Source organism: Bos taurus, chromosome 4 (assembly GCF_002263795.3).
Source record: "Bos taurus isolate L1 Dominette 01449 registration number 42190680 breed Hereford chromosome 4, ARS-UCD2.0, whole genome shotgun sequence".
Classification (NCBI taxonomy): domain Eukaryota; kingdom Metazoa; phylum Chordata; class Mammalia; order Artiodactyla; family Bovidae; genus Bos; species Bos taurus.
This window is the reverse complement of record NC_037331.1, coordinates 102,841,420-102,862,503: the sequence shown is the minus strand read 5'-3', so window position 1 is coordinate 102,862,503 and position 21,084 is coordinate 102,841,420. Positions and strand designations below refer to the sequence as shown.

The following is a 21,084-nucleotide window of genomic DNA, read 5'->3' as shown; positions in this document are numbered from 1 at the left end:
CCTAGTAAGCCTGCGTTCCAGGACTCACACAGTCTGGCTTCCTCTAGTCACCCCAGCACCCACCTCACACCAGCCTGGCCGCCTTCCTGTTTCTTCCTGAGTCTGCTCAGGATGCTCCCTTTTCCTCCTTCCCAGTCAAATCCCATTTATCCGTGGAGGCCCAGTTCAAATGTCATCAACCTGACAAGGTCTCCTCAGATCTTTCCAGCCTATTTTCTCCCCTGCTCTGAACTCAAGTGGCAGGTGGCCATGGACCACACCTTTGTGACACATTTTGAACTGTAACTTGTCATATGATTGCAGACTCTTTGTAAATACATGGAGGGTAGGTAGGTAAATACATGCCTCTGATTTCTGTATCCCATAACACCCAGCACAGTGTGTTACAAGCAAGAGATACTCCAGCACCACTGAAAGAATGAGATATTAAAATTCAAGTTAACTCAATGATACAACAGACACAAGAATAATATGTACATTCCTCTTTATTTAATACAACAACACGTAACACATACAAAAAGAAAAAACACTCATGTAAAAGGCCCTGTCGCAAAGGATAGACAGGAAACATCTACACAATCAAATAAGGCTCCTGCTTTAAAACAGGGGTTTGCTTAGCTACACTTGGAATATGAGCAAGGCTGTTGCGAAAAAAAGAAAAAAAAAAATCCCTGCACTGAAGGAGTATATGTATCAATGGGGTCAATTTACTAAATTCACAGATCCACATCTAGGAATGTTTAAATCCTCTCACATATCCAAAAGTCATCAGGGTTTTATGAAATGTGATTTTTTTGGGGGGTTAAAAAATTTTACCTGTCCTCCTCTGTCTTTAGAAAATAGTGACAAGAGCTCTCTAAAAACTAGAGACCAGCAAACCACCCAAAGTTTGGAAAACTTTACCATTAAAGTCCAAAAAGTGTGTAGAACTGAGAATTCAAAGGCAAGATGGCAGTGGGAAGAAGAATTTAACTTAGTCATTTCCTGATCAGTCACTAGGAAACACAATGGAAACATCTAGGCTTAGTGCAGGGTTCGGTAGCAGCAGTTTTGTCCATATTCCTGCTCTCCTTAGAGCCGGAAATTAAACAAGCACCAGTTCATCTCAAAAGAGCCTTATACAAACATACACACATACATACCCACACCCATTCACATCTCATCACCACCCCCTTTTATTTAAATTTATTATTATTATTTTTTTACTAAAATAATACAAAAAAGGGAGACAGGTATATTTACAAAAATCCATGGCTGGTACAGTACATAATTTTTAAGACACACTAAATGCTACAATCTTTCAGGTCCTGAGATTATTACAAATATCAACTCAAAGCTGTGTTCAGGTCCAGTTTTAAAGGAGGAAAAAAAAATTCCCAAAATATTAAGTCACACATTTATTTAAATTTAAAATACAGCATATCCCTTCAAGTTAGCAAAAACACACCTCCCTAAAAACAACTGCAATATGGTAGTCAGGGCCTTTCACCCAGAGGAGCAGCAATTATTTAGGCTCCTTCCTTCAAGATGCATTATAAAACCTGTTGGCATCTATATAAAGTGGGGAGGTGGCTCAAGAAAGAAGATGCTGTGTAACCAGAGGGACATTTCTCTATACAGTGAGCATTCACTGTATAAATAAGTCCCGTTTTTCCTTCTGTTACCAAACAAAAGTCTTTCCTTTATCAAAATTCATACTGCAAGAGTTGGAAATATGTGCTTACCCAGACTAAAAATCAGAATCCTTATTTCCAATCAGTTATAGCAAATCGGTCTGCAGTCCCACGATAATTTTTACAACTGCAAATAAATTTTCTTGCTTGTAATAAATGAGAAAACACTCATCATTTGGTTACCTTGGGAGACTTTGATTAACTTATTGTTTGGGGCACAAAATTTTCACCAGCCAGAGATTTCCTTTCCTTTCCTTTTCAGCTTGCCAGTGTTTAGCAAGCAACAGATAAGGAAGGGCAAGCTCTAAGATTTACATACTCTTAAGAACAATTAGATATTTTTGATACATTCTGTAATATAATTTTTCAAAGACAGCCAACAATAGAGCAGTACAAAGCTTGAATCCCTTCTCTGGAGGCTGGCCAAAAAAATTGTGTGTATGTTGGAAACCTACCTCTACTGGTGCAAGGGCCCCTTGCTTATCTACAAGTCTCAGAAGGTCTATGTAATTAATTATGTAAGCATAGCCAGGATTTTAAAAGTTGGCCAAACTTGGTCAACTTTCCGACCACCTATATAAAACAGTAATAACTCTGTCAACTGAGAATAATTTCTCTTTTAATGCCTCTGGCCAAAATTGGGGGTAATTCTTGGTAATTTCACAGGTACAAGAAAGAAAACCCAATATGCTGGCACAGGGCACACTACTCCTGCAAACAGATGAGAGAAGCGAAAAAGGAGGGAAGTTTACAGCCAGAAGGCCATGAAATGTAATATAGCAGGCTGTCACATAGAAGAATATGCCACTTGGCTAGTCTTGGTAACTGCCAACTCCTAAATGTGCTTGGAGGGTAGATGGAACTGTTAAATTAAAAAACGGTACCCCCACGTTATCTAAGGTAATAGTCACCTTGCTTGTGTTTCAATTAAGTTTCTGTTAGTGCTTTGTTACAAAATATTTTAAAACTAGACAAGATAAAATAGGATTATATTATTATTGGCAAAACAGTAACAAATAATATATCAAGAGTTTTCTGAGGAACCTAAAATTGGTACTAAGGATTCATATGGCCTTTCTGACGCAGAACTTTGTAAAGTAGGTTTATTCCAGAGGAATTAATGAAAAGAAGCAAGGCAGACTATTATGTGAAATAGAAGCCCAACAAATAATAAAAACAAGTAAGAGTTCTCTTTTGAATAACCTTGAAAAGTATCGAGAAGAGGCCATGCAATGTAGCTACTTCTATATTATATAGTAGAGAAATCTATTTTTAACACAAAGGAGAAGAGAAAAGAAAATTCAGGTCACCAGTGATGATTCTAAGTCCTGGACATATAGACCCCCTTAATTATACTACTGAGATTTATTTATTTATTTATTAAGTATTCTTGACCTGTTTGGGTAACAGTTCGGAAAAGTGTCCAAAATTTAAGTACTAACCTGCTCTAAAATGGACATATGAAAGAAAGTCTGAAAAGCATACGTATTACATATTACAGTATGAGGAAATTAAATAAAGATCGCAAATAGCTACTTTCAAGCAAATGGTACTTTGGGAATATCTGAGAAAAATATCAAGTTTTTCAAAGGCAGCCTGATTAAAATCCTACCAGTCCCTGTCTGAGTGTGCTGGGATGTAAACAGTCTCCTACAACATGCCTGTAGTCTTTACTTTCAAATTAAGTGGGGACCCAGCGTAGATGACCAATGTGAATGAGAAAAGGAGGTGAAAGTTTAACCTTTCCTCCCCAGACTCTTAGCAACTTTTATTCTAGTGTAGCCACTGGTTGATGAAATGGTTGAGAGCTCAGACTAGAGAAAAGAAGAATGAAAACTAAAGAAAGTGAAGAAAGAATGAGAATCTGACATTAATATTTAATGCCACTTTATAATGATAGTCTGACCATCTGTTTATTAGCTCCACAAACCTGAACACTGTGCCAGAGAATCTAAAACTTTCTCAGAATTGAACACTGGGATGGTTTTATCTTAACAACCCGAAGACATTCCATGATTCTAACTACAGTGTGCACCAGAATCTGTACTTAGTTTTTGAATATAAAGTTCACATTTTAGGACAGATGGACACACAAAATATCTCTATTTTTATGTTTCCATTAATTTTCCCGAGAGGAACAAACACACATTCAACAAAACCCTTATGCCTTATTTCTTTGGGTAGAAGTCTTAATTAACATCTGTTATTTAAAGAATGAAAAAAAGAGGAAGAATGTGGAAAACATGTATATTTATCTGCATAGTTGATATTTAGAGGCTACTAACTAAGGCTTTATCTGGAAAACACAACAAAAAACCAAAAAGTGACTTTTAAGGAAAAACATCCTATCACTAGAGAGGGCCTCAGCCAGTTCTGGGAATTAACTCAGAGGCTTTGTCTTCTTGGGCCTGGGGCCTTCTCCCGACTCACTCAACACTGGATCATTTGTTCCTAATCACCTGACATTCTCTTTCCTGACCCTGAATATGTGCTACAAAATCTACACACATCTCCTCACAAATGGTGCTCAGCATCTAGCTCTAACAGAGAAGCAGCATCCAATGTTTCCTGTTGTTATTGTTTTAAATGATAAAAGGAAAATTCTATGTATTACTGCTTCATATACCCGATGGAGGGAGGGTAGGATAAGATGACCTTCCTCTCGTCCCTGGAGCCGGGCAAAATATATTTCTTTGTACCCCGACCCTTCCCATGGCTGCCCCAGCTAGGAAGAGAGAAACCTGCCTCCTCTCTCCCATTTTTCTACAACCTGAGCAGTTGATGGCTCCAACTCTTTCACGTTAAAGAAGCATAAATTACAAAGGTAGACTGGCTGAAGTACACCTAGCAGACTGTGTAGTGCTTGCCCCTTCAGTGCAAAGCTGGATAAACCTATGGTTACAGGAATAGCACACAATCTCTACAAGGAGCCCCCATTCATTCTTAGAAAGTTAAAACCTTAGCTATATTCATCACTGAACAAGTAATATAAGGAAATTAGGCTGAGAACATGGCAAAGTGAGGCAGATAAAACATTTGGGATCATTAATCAACTCTAGTAACCAATCATTCACACTTTAGCTAGCTTCAGCTCCACAATCTTGGCAAAAATCACACATGTAATAATACCATAAACAGCTTAAAAAAAACAAAAAAACTACTTATAATTAGGAAACTTAGTGTTATTTACCCCCTCCCCTCTTATTAACCTGAAACTAAGCATTTTATCCAACCACAAATATAATATGTTTAAATAACACATATGTATCTAAATTAGAATTCCAGTGATTTTTTTTTTAAACCTAAAAATCATATGGTGCTTTTTATACCCATCATAGGGAAACATTTTTTTAGCCTCTGCAGGAAGATGATAATACTTTTTTAAATTATATAGGACATTTTAGAAAAACTCAAAATATTTTTGAAAAAGTCTCTGATATCCCTGGGAGGTAGGTGAATATTATTATACCCAATTTTCTAATGGGTAATCTGAGGCACAAAGGTTAAACGATATTCCCCCTAAACACAATAATTCAAGAGTAACATGACTGAACTGAGGCCACCTGATAACAGTCTTGCTATCAAGTAACACTGCCAGGAGCCTCTGCTTTCTCCTTTTTGGCCACCAGTCTCCTCAGTTAAAATGTATTTAAAAGGGGGCATTTATTAGATATATTTATACTGGGTTTTGAGGATTGGTTCAACTTAGTCTCCCTTCACATGTCACATCTGTTTTCAACAAGAAACAGATGAACACTAATTACTGATATTATGTTATTTTGCTCAAGGGAGAAACATAAATAACCATTAAATCATATTAAGCCAAATGTAATTATTTGGCAAATGAGAAAACTGAAGCTCTCTCAAGAATGCCATGGGTTATATGAGTGTTTCTCTCCATATCTGAAGTCCTTCTGCTTCTAAGTTTATTACCCTTTTAACAGATATGCAGCTATATGAATTCTTCAAAACCCATTTTCCAGAAGAGTATATGGTACATTTTTAATATGGACAAAGTTGCTAACTTGCTTCGAAACTCAGAAACAATACCATGGTTCTAACTCTAGCTCTCCCGTGTCTTTAGTCTTGCCTGACATCATGTACCTTATCAACCTGACCTGGAAAGACTCTTGTTATTCCAATGCTTTCTCTAGTATTACACATGCCAAGTCTGAAGGGCACAGACCAGTGGATTACATCCAGGAGCAGCCAATGAGCCCACTAAATTTATTTTAGTTATAGTAACTGACTTGTTTTATATGTAGTTGTTGTTCCTATTAACTTCTACAAACAGATATTCAAAGGGCGAACACAGTATCTTGTGAGAAGACAATTTCCCAATCTACCCATTCAAATCAACTAAAGGCAATGGAATAAACAAGGCAAAAATTTTGCAAACATTAAAAGGGGAGTGCTTGGAAAGGATGCAATGGTACAGCAGCTACCAGTTATATATATATATATATATTACATATGTATACAAATATACACACATATATATGTATGCATGTATGTGTGTATCTTACACATATATCCATATACATATAAAGAAAAAGAAGAATATTACAGCATGACATGATCTTGGCAACTCTGAGATTCTTCCTCCTGAATCCCCTGACGTTATTAGCCTTCACTTTAGGGTATCTGAGAATAGTTTCCAAAGAGGGGAAAAAAGAAAGCAAAAAAGGCACTTAACAAAGACAAAGGCCTGAATTGAATATGCTTTAGAGGAGTAGTATAAGCCATTTTACCAGAGCTAAGAAATGATTTACAGAGTTAAACCTTTCCTCTTAAATTTTATAAAATAAAACTGTCTAACATGTTTCTAATCATTTACCTACTACTGCATTTGTCTTCTGCATCATTATTAGAAAAACAAAAGCCCCCTAAAAGCAAAAACCAAAACAACAAACAAACAAAAACAACCATACATACACAACAGCAAGTAAAAGTGCCCTTCTGAGAACGTAAAGTCAGCAGAAACTGCAGCGCTGCAGCACGGGGGCAAGGTCTCAAGTTTGGCCCGACTGCAGATTTCTCTCACTCTTCTAATTTAAAACAGGACAAAATGAACATCGACCAACAAAAAGAGCAAACAAAAATCCAAAACCTCAATGATGAAAAGAATACAAGGACCAGTGTGCTTTTATGGTACACCCTTAAAGTATCCTAGTTCTACACATGGGTCAAATTATATGACAAAGCCTCCCAGAAATAAAGAACTGTAAATTGAAGTTGAACATTACAGGCAAAGTTCATTTTACAAATGTAGCAGCAAATCTGATAGATTAATTGGAGTGCTAAGAGATGATCCCAAGGGACACAGTATTCACGTAATCAATGGTAGTTTGAATAACAGTAGAATTCCATTTCAGAAAATGTCTTGAACCAAGTAGAGGTGGAAAGGGGGTGTGGTAGAGGGCAACGACAGGAGAAAGATTAGAGGTGTCTGCCCTTTCCAAACCTGGGTAGTAAACAATTTAAATCTGCTTTGGGGGTCGGGGGGAAATCCTGGGTTAAATATCTTTTCGTAGAAGTTGTTTTCATACAGGTGTCAAACCCACAGCATTCAAACAGGTGTGTGCCCGGTTCTTCCGTCTAGCTGGGTGATATGATAAACCCTATTCAGCTTCTATGATGTTAAAAAAAAAAAGAAAGAAAGAAATTTGGGCTAACAACATCCATCAAAGGGGTGGCAGGCATGAAGGAATGTGCTGACACAATGCTCTGAGTCCCTCAAAATCAAGATTTGCGGACCTCAGATGAACTTCACTTCTTCCCCCAATACTTAATCTTTTCAGTTGGTTTTAAAATCATGATTTCTTTTACCCTCTGATCTCAGAAGCAGATGAGAAAGAATTATAACCAACTGGTAATGAAATTATTGCTTACATCGATTGTGGAGGCTCTGAATGAGCTTGACACTTTGCTCTCAGTCTCCAGCCGAGGCTCAGCACTGCTATCTCTGGAGACAGCTCTGCTGATCATTCATTATTGCTTGTGAATACTGAGGATTAACTTGTATGTACAGTAACAGCTTATACGTCAGCGAAGGCAATTTAAAATACAAGACCGTTGAAAATAGCTTCCTTTTCCTGAATCAAGAATCCCATGGCATGGGATGTAACTGTGCTGATTACTTTTACACTGGGATGCTGCTAATGCTCTTCAGAAAAGACACATTGCTCTATAGCCTTTCCAATTACTCCCCACTTTAAAAAATAACATAATTTGATTTTCAAGTGCAAAAATAGAATATGAGTTGCAAGCCTCTGTGCTAAAAAATAACTGATTTGTATGTATGTTTTTAGTAAGAAAAGCTGTAAAAATAGGTGACCGTACAGTATAGACACCATTTTCAATGTTATGATCTAGGAAAGAAACAGGTATTTACATGCAGTAACTCTCTGATCATACTTTTTAAGAAATATAAGGATGTTTATTTGATTTGTACAACATAAACGGGCAGTCTGATTGAAATGGATGAAGGTAATGAAAATGTGATGGGGGTGAGGCAGTTCTCACAGAATCAGGATTGAAGAGAACAGAATAAAATCTCCACAGAGGAGGCCTCAGAGCCCAGAGCCCTCAGGTGTTTCGATATGGGGGAGGAACTGATAATCCCACTCTTCTCGAATGAAGACAGAATCATGGGGGGTCTTCATATGGTGTGACTGAGTTGATGGGTTTAACAAATTAAAGTTGTCATTCCTCAACTTAAACTACCACTGAACTCATCTATCAATAAATATATGTGTACAAAAATACACACACAGATGAATACACGCACCACTCTCCACCAGAAGAGAGATGAATCTGCATTGTGTTCTCTCCTTGTTCAGGGAAGTAAAATGAAGGTGGCTTCTCAAAGGAAAATTCCTAAAGATTAGCAGACTTTTTTCCCCCTCTAAATTAGATAAAAGCAAGAGGTATGCTACATTGGAAGAACTCAAGAACTGGATAAGCTTCCCTAGTTAAAAAAACCGAACAAACTTTAATCAAACATTCTCCATTCAAGTCAAACCTATCTGCAACATCCCAGTATCCTTCCAAAGTATCTACTAGGGTTGACAGGACATTCTTATTTGCTTTACTGATTAACTAAATTCTTAGAGGCAAGTAATTATATCAATGATTCCTTTGAAATAACCCTTTCCCCTTATTGTAACAAGTTCTTGGAACTAAAGTTTTCAGTTATTAACTTTTTTTTCCACTGTAAAGTAAGCCAATATGACTCTGAAGTCAAAATATGGGCTTACAGATCTAAAGCATTGTGTTAATTTATTCAGTCCTAAAGCCTATTTGCAACTTTTGCTATGAAAGTAAAAAAGGGCCCGATTAATACCCTTATCTGGATAAATATTAATGGTACTGGGGGACTTGTAATGAAAACATATGTAAGAAATCTTGCTACTACCAATCTGGTGCAGTTTTTTTAGGTGTCTGGCATTATTAATGGACCAAGCTTACACCATTCTTGTGAACAGTTTGAAAACATTCGGAAGCCTAAACAGGAAGAAAAAGACTAGAACAATGATGAGGTGAAAAAAGTCAACAAAATGTATCTAAACACTATAAATCTCTCCCTTAACATCCTTTGTTGAACATGCAATTTGCATGAGGAAGCTCTAGTAACGGAGTTTTATTATCTGCAGATTTACTCATATATCAATACTCTAAGTATTAGTAAAACTTTAAAATCTCAAATGCTCCAAATCAGTTTCACTACAATGGATATAGGGAGTAAAAATACACTATGATTGTTATAAAAATAATCCCCTGTACACAATGATCCTAATTTAATTCCTCCCTTTAAAATACCATCTTCAAAATTCCCCCCAAATACATATATGCCATTTGAATGACCAATGAAGAAGCACTGCAATACACACTTATACCTGTTTATATCAATAGTTAATAATCACCTGAAATACCACTAGCTAAAAGAACAGAAGGAGAGGTTGTGAACTAAAGTGATGTTGGGGGAAATTGACAGTTCATACTGGCAGGCCTGCAAAGGCTAAGTGGACCAAAGCTGCAGTCCTACAACAAAGATCCCCATTTCTCAAGAGGAAAATGTGAACACAAGTCACATTTTAACATCAAGAATGGAAATAAGAATTAACCAGTCAACACCAGATGCACAAATCACCTGAAGAAGAGAGTTAAGTACCTGCTTCTGAATGGAAGATGTAATTGACCCTTTTACAAAAAGGGGACATCTAAGTTTCATCTGTTATGAGCAACAGGCTCAATTTTTTGACTTAAAAAAAATGTAATATATATCACTGTGCTAAAATAACTTTCCTGAAACATCTTTAGTCCACTGATTTACACAGGAGTTGCTACACACTGGAGAAGATTCAAGTTTGTTCAGGATTTTTGAGGGTACATGATTTATACTCAGCTATTGTCTGCATCAGACATAGGGCCATTAAATATTTTTTGTGGCAAATTAGCTGCATAGTCCACTCAGACATGACCATTACTCCTGACAAACTGGCCTAATTTGGGGTATACTGCCTTTTATTATGCAACTATGTCTACAAGTGTTCAGATCCAACCCCCAGGATGGATGGAGTTTACCCAAATCCTCAATTTCCTTCTTCCTGCCCAGGGAAAAATCAAATTTGTATTTCTGTGGGTTTGACAACTGAGTCTCTTTCAAGTCAGTTAATATGGTAACTTTGTCTTTCTTTAGAAGAGACTAAAGGTCACACTTAACTTTGCACAAAAGTATTTCTTCCTCCTGCACCTGGCTTTACTCAAGTAATGTTTTCTTTTCTTTTTCCTCCTCACCACAGTGCTTGGGACGAGAGAATGTAAACATCGACAGAACAGCAGCCCTATGACCACACGAGTACTTTCCCATCAGGTAGGTTCCAACAGCCAGCCAAGTGTGTCATCTCCTTCGCTTGCTGGGAAGTCACTGAGATTTCCGTGGTAATTTAGTGTCCCCTTTACTTTGGCCTCCATCTGAGAAAAGAGGTGTTTAATCAGTATGGGTCGGCATGTCATAAAAAATAAAAGCATATGAAGCAAAACATACAATTAACTTCTAATTTTCACGTGGATGATGACATTGCTAGAAAGATAACCTTTAGTACCTTACATGTTACAACACAGAGAAGTTGACATATAAAGAAGAATGATTCTCTTATCTCAAAATGACTATGGTTTAACTGGTTTCCAGTGTCCTACAAATACTATTTCAACAAGTATTTGTTATCTACCTTATAGTCAACTGTGTCAAATGCTGCGAGGATTATAAAGAAACGCAAAAACACAATCAGTCCCCCTCCTTCAAGGAACTTATCACATTTTTTGATTCCCTTAGAAAACAAGGTCAACTTCAAGGTCGATTTCATTTTCATGCAGGTGAAAATTTCTTGCCATGACATAGTAATTAATAACTCTCAATTATTTATGTAAATGATTGGACCACACTGGGAGTGAAAACTCCAGCTGCATCTTTTAGTCCTAACCTGGCAAACATTGTAAAAGGTAGGAAAGTCTGCTATGGGAAGAATGATTTTTCTAGTTTTACATATGGCTATGTAACTTATATTGGGAAAATGCTAATCACTCTACTTAAACTGGACAAGAGTAGGACTGGGTGACCTCGAGGGCCCCCAAAAAATGTAGAAAATCTCTTATCATTTGTTGCCTTATCAAGGAAAATTAAGCTCCACCAGGCCTGAGTATTCTTGCCTGGAGAATCCCATGAACAGAGGAGTCTGGCAGGCTATAGTCCATGGGGTCACAAAGAGTCGGACACGACCGAGTGACTCACACTTTGTTCCCACGCTGGCACAACTATGGTCCTGTGTTCATTCTCTCAAGGAGTTAGTCTGGGGCAGCTCAACACTCGGGTGTCTTAGAGCATTTACTACAACCTACTGCCTCATGATTGCTCTGAAGCTCCCATTTCCACTTTGTGGTCAGCTGTAAACTTGCTCAACAACCATTTTAAATGCAGTGGCCAAAAAGAACAGTGAGGCCCTAGTCAGCTTTCAAAGTTAAGAGAGCAGCTGAGCTGCTCAAAGATGCTGAAAATGGCCCTCAAAATAGTTTCAGCATTTTCCTGGGGTCAGCTGCTGATGAGAGCGAGAATCTGGAGGCCAGCGTTGGGTGCAGTGTCCACTGTTCAACTCCAGATCTCAGAGAATCTAGATGGGCTGCAAGTATATAACACAGAGAGTCTGAAATCACATTGGTTTAATCAGGGCTAAGACGCAGAGAAGAGTGATAGTTAAGGATACAGGCCATGGAGTCAGACTTCCTGGATTTGTATCTCAGATTAAACACTTATTATCCCATCAACTTGGGCAAGTTGCTTACCTCTGATTGCATTTCCTGATCTGTAAAATGGGAACTGTGATCTCATTCACAGGTTTATTTTAAGGATTAAATTAACTAATATGTGTGTCACAAGACTATCTGGCACTTTGGAAAATTTCTATAAAGGTCAAGTGTGATTAACTACTGGACATGATTTTTGTATACTGTCTTATGAATCCTATTCTTTGTCCTCATTCCCATATAACAAACACCTTCAAAAAGGCTCTCTGCACATGTAACAAAAGATCTCCTTTACCTGTTTCCTTTCTCTGAAAAGGCGTTTGTTGCCGATGAGGATTTGCTCATATGAAAATTACTTTTTCCAATCTTTGTCATTCTCTCACATTGTTTTCAGGAAAGATTTAATATATTGGTAAATCTGTATAAATATTAGATAGAGGAAGAAACGGGGGGCTCTCTTACCATTAAATGTTTGCTGTACATGTGTAGGCAGAGGTGCGTGGGAAAGCGCTGCTGCGTGCTGAGCTCCTGGCTGTAAACCCTTTAGTAAATCTGGGGGAAGAACACACTTGTCAGTGATCTTCTTCAAACTAAGACCTGAGCACTCTTAGATACAAAAATAAAAATAATTTATCCAATGCAAGCACAGGCCTCGACTTCAAAGGTTTTTTTAAACTAGAGCACATACATTATGTGTATAAATATAAATGTGCATGCAAATAACCCAGGAAATCTGACTTTCTCTTACTATAAATTTCATTAAGATAGAAATGTGGAATAGCCAGTTCACTTTAGAAACTATAAAAAAATTTCAGAGTCCAGTAATTCCACTTATTTTATATATACACAAGAAATAAACTGGATTTCTTTTAAAAAGAAATTCTATAATCTCCACTAACTCCAACTAGACTGCTCTCAATTAGTATAAATTTGTAAGGTTTCCTGTTCTCTCAAGACTAGGCAGCCATGTAAGAAAAAGAGCCCTACTTACTCTGAGTTAGGCTATGGTGGAAAGCGGCTGAGGTAGATCCCGAGGTGGTTGTCACTCCAGCTGTGTCCGTTCCAAAGCCAAGCAGCTCCAAGGGAAACTGGAAGGGCATGGTCACTGGAACAAGGCCACCCAGCATCCCAAAAGGAGTCACATTTTGATTTGTTACAGACAAAGGTGATGTCATGAGAGTCAGAGGTGAGGCATTAGCCAATAATGATGCTCCTGCTGTGGACTGCAGAAACCAGGGGTCAAAATACATAAGAAATCAAGTCTTTAACCTGAATTGATTTATTTTACTTAATATCCTCATGAATGTGAGACTGTGTCTTACGTCTACTCTAACACAAACTCTGGGAGACAGAAATGAAGGCTGAAGTGTAAATTACATTTCAAAGAGTGACCAATACTGGCTTTGGAAATACTTCTACGTTTCAGCACCAGTTAAGCTTCCTTAACTGTTATTGCAATGTCTGTATTAACACCCATTCCTCTCTTAATTTCTAAACTTGGATTTCCACTTTTGCTCTTATCTCTACATCTGACACAGGGAATTAATTCCATATAATTTCAATTCGGTCTCTGATCTGTAATTTAACTGTCTTTCTGGGCACAATCTCTGCAGCTTCTGTTCTAGACTATTACTCTCTCAGATCCCTCAACTCAGTACCCTGTACGTTCATCGTTAATGGCCATCCGTGTTTTCCTCTTCAAAAGCTTTATCTGCCTCTTCCTCAAAAGCTAACCACCTGACCTATGCCATGAATACCACCCCTGCAGAACTTTCTGTCACAGATGTCAACCAAGCACTGCACCTTCTCTGCATTTCCTCTGCTTTTGCATATACAGAGACTGCTGACATATCTTAAAACCAACTGTCTTACAACCAACCACTACTCTTCCCTAACCCCTAGCAACAACCTGACTTATGTATCTTTCTTTTATTATCAAACTTATTGAATGGCAACCTTCATTTTCCACACTATCTCATCTCTTCTTAACCCCTGAAAGCTGATTTTCAATTCCACTACATTTCTGAACTCAGACTCCTAAGGCAAAAGGTAAATTACAGAGTGTTTTGACACACCCCAACTTGGGCTTTGATGCCATCATTATGAAGAAAAACACTTCAAAACATGCCAGCACTGATAAGCTTTCATTGAGAAATTACTGAAATATACTTTATAAAGCTAATTTAGTTCTTTGAACAATTTCCTATACAGCAAGTAAACATTTTTTTCCATTCCGACTTTTTTTGTGTACTTAATAAAGATTATAACCAAAATTTCTCAGTATCAGATATTACCTACTACATCTGCAATTGTGAGCTTTTTTTTATAGCCTTATTTTATCAACTCCAAATTTCTGTGGTAAAAAATTTTCACAGTTCTAAGTTTGGTCAAGAAAACTGAATTCTCTGAATATTTGTTAATCAATAATAAGCATTAGCAATTGTTACTTTTATTTTGTATACTAATGATTTCTACCAGTAAATATTATTAATAAAGGGCTGGTCATTTTATTTCTCAGTTAATCTATAGGGAAAATGTAGGTGATTTTCCCATGCAAAAATGCCACATCATCTCACATATTTATACACTCAATGGTCCACACCACTGCTGAACGAAAAAATGAAGAACATTCTTAAAAAGCTTTCTATTGTTTTTTCACTAGTTCTCCAATTGCCTTCCCTTACCTCCTTTATTTATGTGTCAAATTTGTACCTATAGTTCTGACCTCTCACCTCAGTTGCAATCCTGTTTAGCTAATGGTTTAGTGAAGAATTCCACTTGGATATCTAACCTCACCAAATTGGTATGCCCAGAATTGAACTCATCATCTGTTACAATCATTTCCCTCCCATATATGTTAACTGCTAAGATCAGTAGTTTCAATTCTTTCCCACCACTCAAGGCTTGAAACCTTAGTTTTTAAGCAACACAAAATGAAAGACAAGATGATCTCATATTCAACATATCCTTTTTTTTTTTAATCACAACTTTCTCCCACATTTAAGTGCAAATCTTTACAAATTTACACTTGGACTTAACTGTTTTTCTTACTTGCCGGTTGTTCCCCTCTACTGTGCCAACCATGATATTAAAAATGGGTGATTTGGGAACAAATTACTGACTTAGAAACAACAGTGGTTTGAAGCAAAAAAAAAAGGATCAGTATCAAGAGTTAACAAGGGTTTTCTCTTCTTTTTTCATCAACATTCTACTACTGTCTCAGGATAATATGGGGAACACACTCTAAAACCATGTTCCCCAAGCAGAGCCCTCCTGGTGAGGAACATTAAATACTGCTAATAAGGAGAACCCTTATGCTTTTCTGGAGCAGGTTCACTGAAGCATTAAAGCTGACAGAAAATGTAAATTAGGGCAACTTCCAAAATTAAGTTATGTGTAATAGCAAAAGAAAAAAATGGCACCAGGTCCTAACTGTCTGACATTTTATACTTATAAAAACCTTCCATATCCACTTTTGTTTACAAAACTAAAATCAAACACCAGATTATCTAAATGTTACATCGCAGTTATAATTTTCTCTCACAGAAGACGGAGACCTTTTAAAAGCGGGGTATCCCATTGTTGGTATTATTCAGAAACATTACAGGAGAAGCTATCAACATGAAGCAGGCAAACAGTTCAGGATAATGCCCCATAATCAGAAATATTTTCCATGACCTCCACATTTCATTCCCAGGGGAAAATATAAAGGAACACCTTGCTCTTCGTGGTGGGCATTAGACTTCTTTTTAAGGACATGTTTCATTTTGGTGAGTACATCTGCCCCCCACATTCTCTATAACACCCAGGGTGGTTTTTTGAAATGTGTATCAGACCATACCACTCCCCTCCAACGGCTTCCCACTGAACACGAAGTAAAAGCCCAAGTCCTTATTGTAGCCCCCAAGGTCCTCAGTCACATGGTCTGGAGTTGTTTTTTGACCTGTCACCCCCCCATCTTTCCCAACTGTCCAGCCCTGTCAGGCTCTTTCCTATCTCAGTGTCTTCACATCTACCTTCCCTTTCTTGCCTGGGCTGTTTGCTCTTCTCTCCAAAAGGCTTGGTCCTAGTCATTCAATTATCAGCTCAAACGTTGCCTCTTCCAAGAGGCTTTCTCCATCTCCCTTATCCATGTTAGCAGCAATCGCACTTTATCATATTATTCTGTTTTTATTTTTATAGCACAAAGTATTTTTAAATACTGTGTTTTGCTTATCTTCGTCCTAGAATATATGCCCCATGAGAGGGGGCATATATTGATCTTGACTCACCCCAATTTTCCCAGCACCTAGAAGAGTGCCTGGCACATATTAAACACTTAGTAAATATTTGCTTAGTGAATTATTTTGGAAATTATAGAGTGGCAAAGACTGGATTCACAGAAAATCAATAAGCTGAAGGGCAAGAAAGAACAAGAAAGCCTTCAGTGCAAAGTTATTAAATACAAAGCAGGTAGAGATCAATCTGAACCTATAAAGACTTTAACTTTGGTTAACCTCAGGACCTGTCATTTTCACATCTGCACACAGCTAAAGACATCTTTCAGAGGCAAGTGGAATATTTTATAGACATAGATAGGAAATCTGTTTTTCGTGTTGGCTAGCTTTAGAAAGACAGGATCTAGGGGCCACAGGGTAGCTGATAAGACATCAATAAGATGTTCTGTTAAAAAAGAGAACAAAAGTTAGGAATAACCTTATTCAATTACTGATCTTTTCTTCAGTCAAACCAATAAGAAAGACAAAAAGGATCAGATATGAGGCAGGAACATTAAGGTCTCCAAATCATAAAGCCATTTTGGAGAGGAAGAAATCAGAAGGAAGGAGTTACATTTTAGAAACACAAATTTTGCCATGTAGCTTCCTTGATAAGAAACTAACCGGTAAACAATAAACCAAATTGTTCTTTTGGGATAAATGATCAACTGTAGGAAGTTTTCCAGGGTCGGGGTGGGGGTGGGGGTGGGGGCGTGGGGAACAGAACTGATAGATTCTGGAGATGATAAAAGACAGAGGGAGATTTAACTTTAAAGAAAACAAAGTAAGTGAAAGAAAAAAACAAGCAAATTTTAACTCCAGGAAACAAGCCCAAAATTTATGACTGAAACCACAGTTCACAATAGTTAGCTCAACATAGACAATCTTTTACAAAGTCACAGATTTAACCAAAAGTTGTCATTTTAGTCTCTGAAGAGAATGGGAGAAGTATAAGACAGTTAAAAGCCTTATTTATCACAATGAGAAGCTGAAAGATAACACTAAAAGAGACTTCCATTCATTCTTATTTTTAAAAAACACAAGAGAAAAAGCTAACAGTTAAAGTAGTTGACAATAGGAAGGAGGATATGGGCCATGGAACTGTCATTTTGGTTATAATCCTCTCATCAAATTAAATCAAATTAAAGATTGATTTCAAAAGCAGTCAATATTTTAACAAAGATAATAAAATAAGAATGCAGACGAACTCCTAGACCTTAGTTATAACTTAAATTTTAACATACGATCCCTAGGGGTTTTTTTGGCTATTTTCTTATTTCTGATAAAAGCAAAATCATATGGCTAAAATATCTATAAATCCTAGATTCAATTAATGAAGTGTCAGTTAATGGAATTTTGTTCTATATTAGAATTTTAGAATTCATTCATTCCTAAGCCTATAGTAGAGGCAGAGTGATGATCTGGGTTTTAGGTGTACATTGAATACCAACACTTAGCTTGTACTGAACAGCAGGAAATCTCTCAGATACCATGGGGAAACTTACTTCATTAGATGTTCCTATTCCACATAAATAAGATGCAGTACAAAGTCAGAGCACTTTCTTAGACAACAGAGTTTCATAAATAAGTCGTATTTTCAAAGAATAATTGAGAAGCTAAGAAATAACATCATAAAATGCTATTTTTAGAAAAGCTTATGAAACATACTATTATATAAAATCTACTTTCTTGAAGAGTCTAAAAAAAGTATCTGGAAAACATCAACACTGGTGAGATGATACATGACTTTTCTTTTTTAATTTTTTTCTGAATTTTACCAACTGTGAACATGGATTATGTTTCAAGGGAGAGGGGAAAAAGTTAAAGAAACCAAATGAGTAAAGTGAAGAACAAATCTGAGAAAGCCTCAGAATACAAATAAGTGGTAGATAGATGAAAATGATAACAGAAAAGATGACATGAAAGGCAGAGAGATGAAATATATGAGCAATAGAGCTCTCAAAAACCTAGGCAAATGGATCAGAAATGATAAGCAGGCCCATAATAGAATAAAATATTCTTGAGCTGAAAAAATGGGTGGGTCAGAGACTGAAAGATGTTACTATTTTCTAAGTACAAAATTACTGAAAACTATCTAGATAAACCTGGCCATTATCTGGGAACACTTGATTTTCAAAGAAAAAGATAAAATGTGATTAGCATTTAGGCAGAGAAAATATGTTACTTATAAGGGAACAAAATGTCAGAATGGCCTCAAACTTTTTTATAACCTTAAATAGTAAGGGTCAGTGGAGCAGTATTTATAAAATCTGGAGTGAGACACTTAGTGACCCAAGAAGTCTATCTATTCAAGTGTGACAGAAATCATCAGGTATATAAGTGCTGAAGTAGAACAACTTTCACATTAGCCTTTCTGAAAAGATTCCTTGAATTAGGTACTCCTGTTAACTGAGAGAGAAATTTAAATGAAAAACTCATGAATGGGGAAAGTATGGTATAAACAGACTACTGATACTAATTTGACAGATAATTATACATGAACAACTGCAAAATTTATAAAAAATAAAAATTTTATTCAAAAAGACGCAGTTAAAGGAAAAAAATAATATGAATGTATAAATTTGATTTTAAAAGTTATGAAAGTTGACAGGAGAAAGGGACAAGGACAGGGAAGAGAAGAGACAAGCGAAGGTATGTTAAAATCATAAGTGATGATTTTGTTCTGGACTTTGATAAGATACAGTTTTAAATTGTGTTTTTCAAAAATTTTGAAAGCAAACATGTGATTAAAAAAACACACCCCAACAAGTTTTGTCCCCAAGATTATCCATCACTGTGATGTCAACATCCATAAGTTATAAATTATAAACAACTGACACATTATAATAAGATCATTAAATGGAGAGAAATTACACCACCTTAACGTTTTCATCACGTAAGTGCATCTAACATACATACCTGCACACTGGCTGCTACCACTGAAGACCCTGAGGCAGAGGATGGTCTATGTGGAGTAGACAACGGTTTAGTAGCACCCTGTGTTCCACTTCCTGTTCCCCCAGATAGACTAGTCCTATTAGCTCCGCTTGAGTTAAGGTTGCTACCTCTGCTGGCAGGTACATTCATTGCAATTCCACTCAAGCTATTCTTCCCAACAGTTCCAGTGGATGGTGAGTTTGTTAGCTTTGAAGGGGCCTGAAGATTTTTTGTAGACGGAAGGCCTGAAGTGCGATTCAAGGGCAATAAATTCAAGGTGGGAGACTGTCTGCTGATGTTCATTCCACTGGGCTGTTTATGGACTGGGTTGTTACTGCTTGAGTGGCTACTCTGGGCCACTAGTGCATTTGGACTGGAAGAACTTGGGGATACAGTAGGTTTGGGAGTTGGGTTGGATTTAGAAATAAGTTTAGTTGATACTGAAGGCTTAGCTGACTGAGAGGGCTTGGGTGAGGCAGAAGGCTTAGGTGAGGGCAAGGGTTTAGGAGACGTGGCGGGTTTTGGAGATGAGGCAAGTTTTGGGGATGCAGCCATTGAGAAGGGGGACTTGAAACCCTGCGTGGAGATTTGTGACACCATCGCCTTGGCTAAATAGTTAGTGGAGGTAGTGGTGCTAGGTACTGTCCTAGAAACCAGGGAGTGGGACCCTTGAGAACCATTTCCAGGTGGGGGTGTAGATAAGGGAAGGCGGTACATAAGTGGCTTGTCTGAAGTCTTAGTAAGTGGGGATGAACAGGAAAGCTGGGGATTATTACTTAACTTCACCACTGGGTTGGTCTGTGATTTACTAATAGTCGCTTGCAATGGAGACACATAGTTCTGCTGGACAGCTGAATGCTGGTGCACCTTTGTTACTTGTGTTAACGGAGAAGCGTCTTGGGCCTCTGATGTTCCCAGAGTATGAGAAGAGGCAGCAACTTGGGCTTGGGAAGAGGAGGAGACATGGGTCTGTGAAGAGGAAGAAGCATGAATCTGGCTTGACCTCTGTAGTCCTTGCTGAAGCAGCCTGGCTGGCAAAGGTTCTAAGGAAACTTTTGGGTTCTGAATCGAAGAACCAGCAATAAGGCCTGAAGAGATGCCAGTATGAGCTAAATCCTGGGGTTTCTTTGGTACTGGCCCCGTGTGGCCAGCAATGAGACTCGACGAATGTGCAGTCTGAGTAGAATCTAGTTTTTTGGGTGTAGCCAGTGGCAGTTTACTCATGATACTTGCTAATTTTTCTTCTCTCAGTCCTGGACGAGGTTTTGCAGTTGGCATACTTATCCTTGAGCCAGCTGGAGGGCCCTTGTTCCCATTGTTGATAACAGCTAAGGCTTCAGAAACAAGATCCAGTGCAGGTGGATGAAAGGAAAGCTCTTCATCTAGTGAGTCATCAAGGCAGATGGTCTCCTGCACTGGCGTGGAGCCAGAACTGGTAGAGGCCACGGCCGATGTGCTAGAGCTTGTTGAAGGACCACCAACTGAAGCCACCGAGGATGCAGGAGTTTTCTGGTCCTTTTTTGGACTACACTCCTAGCATAAGAAGCATTATATTGGAAAAACAAAAACAATTAATCAAAATTTACACAGTATTAGTTTTTAAAGCATTAGAATTTTCATAATTAAAATTCTACAGATCTCTTTGCCTTTATCTTAGGATTTTACCCATCTTATGTAGTATAGTTTGCTATGATACAGACCATCACTCCCTGCTTCCTTGCATTTTGGCCTCTTTGTATGCCTGTCTTACAGCTACCTACAGACAGTACACAGAGAAACCAGTATATCAAACTGATTGATGATTCAATTCAAGCACACTTAAATTATGTTTTCTATTCATTATGGTAGAAGTCATTCATAATTTATTTCATATATATTCACTATGAGCAAGGTACTATGCTCAGAAAACAAGAGTA

The 21,084-nt window shown here is 37.5% G+C and overlaps 1 protein-coding gene and 1 long non-coding RNA gene across 5 annotated transcripts in view; one reads left to right on the top strand and one right to left on the bottom strand.

Annotated features, from left to right (window-relative positions):
- Positions 1 to 21,084, top strand: part of LOC132345134 (uncharacterized) — a 64,825-nt gene that overhangs the window by 15,773 nt on the left and 27,968 nt on the right. The window contains exon 2 of the long non-coding RNA XR_009494270.1: positions 10,478 to 10,548. This is a non-coding gene — a long non-coding RNA (uncharacterized lncRNA). The remainder of the gene's footprint in view (positions 1 to 10,477; positions 10,549 to 21,084) is intronic.
- The window catches only part of UBN2 (ubinuclein 2), a 79,276-nt gene continuing 58,659 nt past the window's right edge, over positions 468 to 21,084 (bottom strand). For 3 of the 4 annotated variants that reach the window (XM_005205870.5, XM_024990845.2, XM_024990847.2), the window contains 4 exons: positions 19,151 to 20,701; positions 12,967 to 13,198; positions 12,438 to 12,527; positions 468 to 10,649 (listed from right to left, as the gene is read on the bottom strand). In XM_005205870.5, the coding sequence (XP_005205927.1) occupies positions 10,600 to 10,649; positions 12,438 to 12,527; positions 12,967 to 13,198; positions 19,151 to 20,701 (1,923 nt within the window). In that variant the 3' untranslated portion in view covers positions 468 to 10,599. The remainder of the gene's footprint in view (positions 10,650 to 12,437; positions 12,528 to 12,966; positions 13,199 to 19,150; positions 20,702 to 21,084) is intronic. The other variant, NM_001193208.1, reaches the window with a different exon arrangement.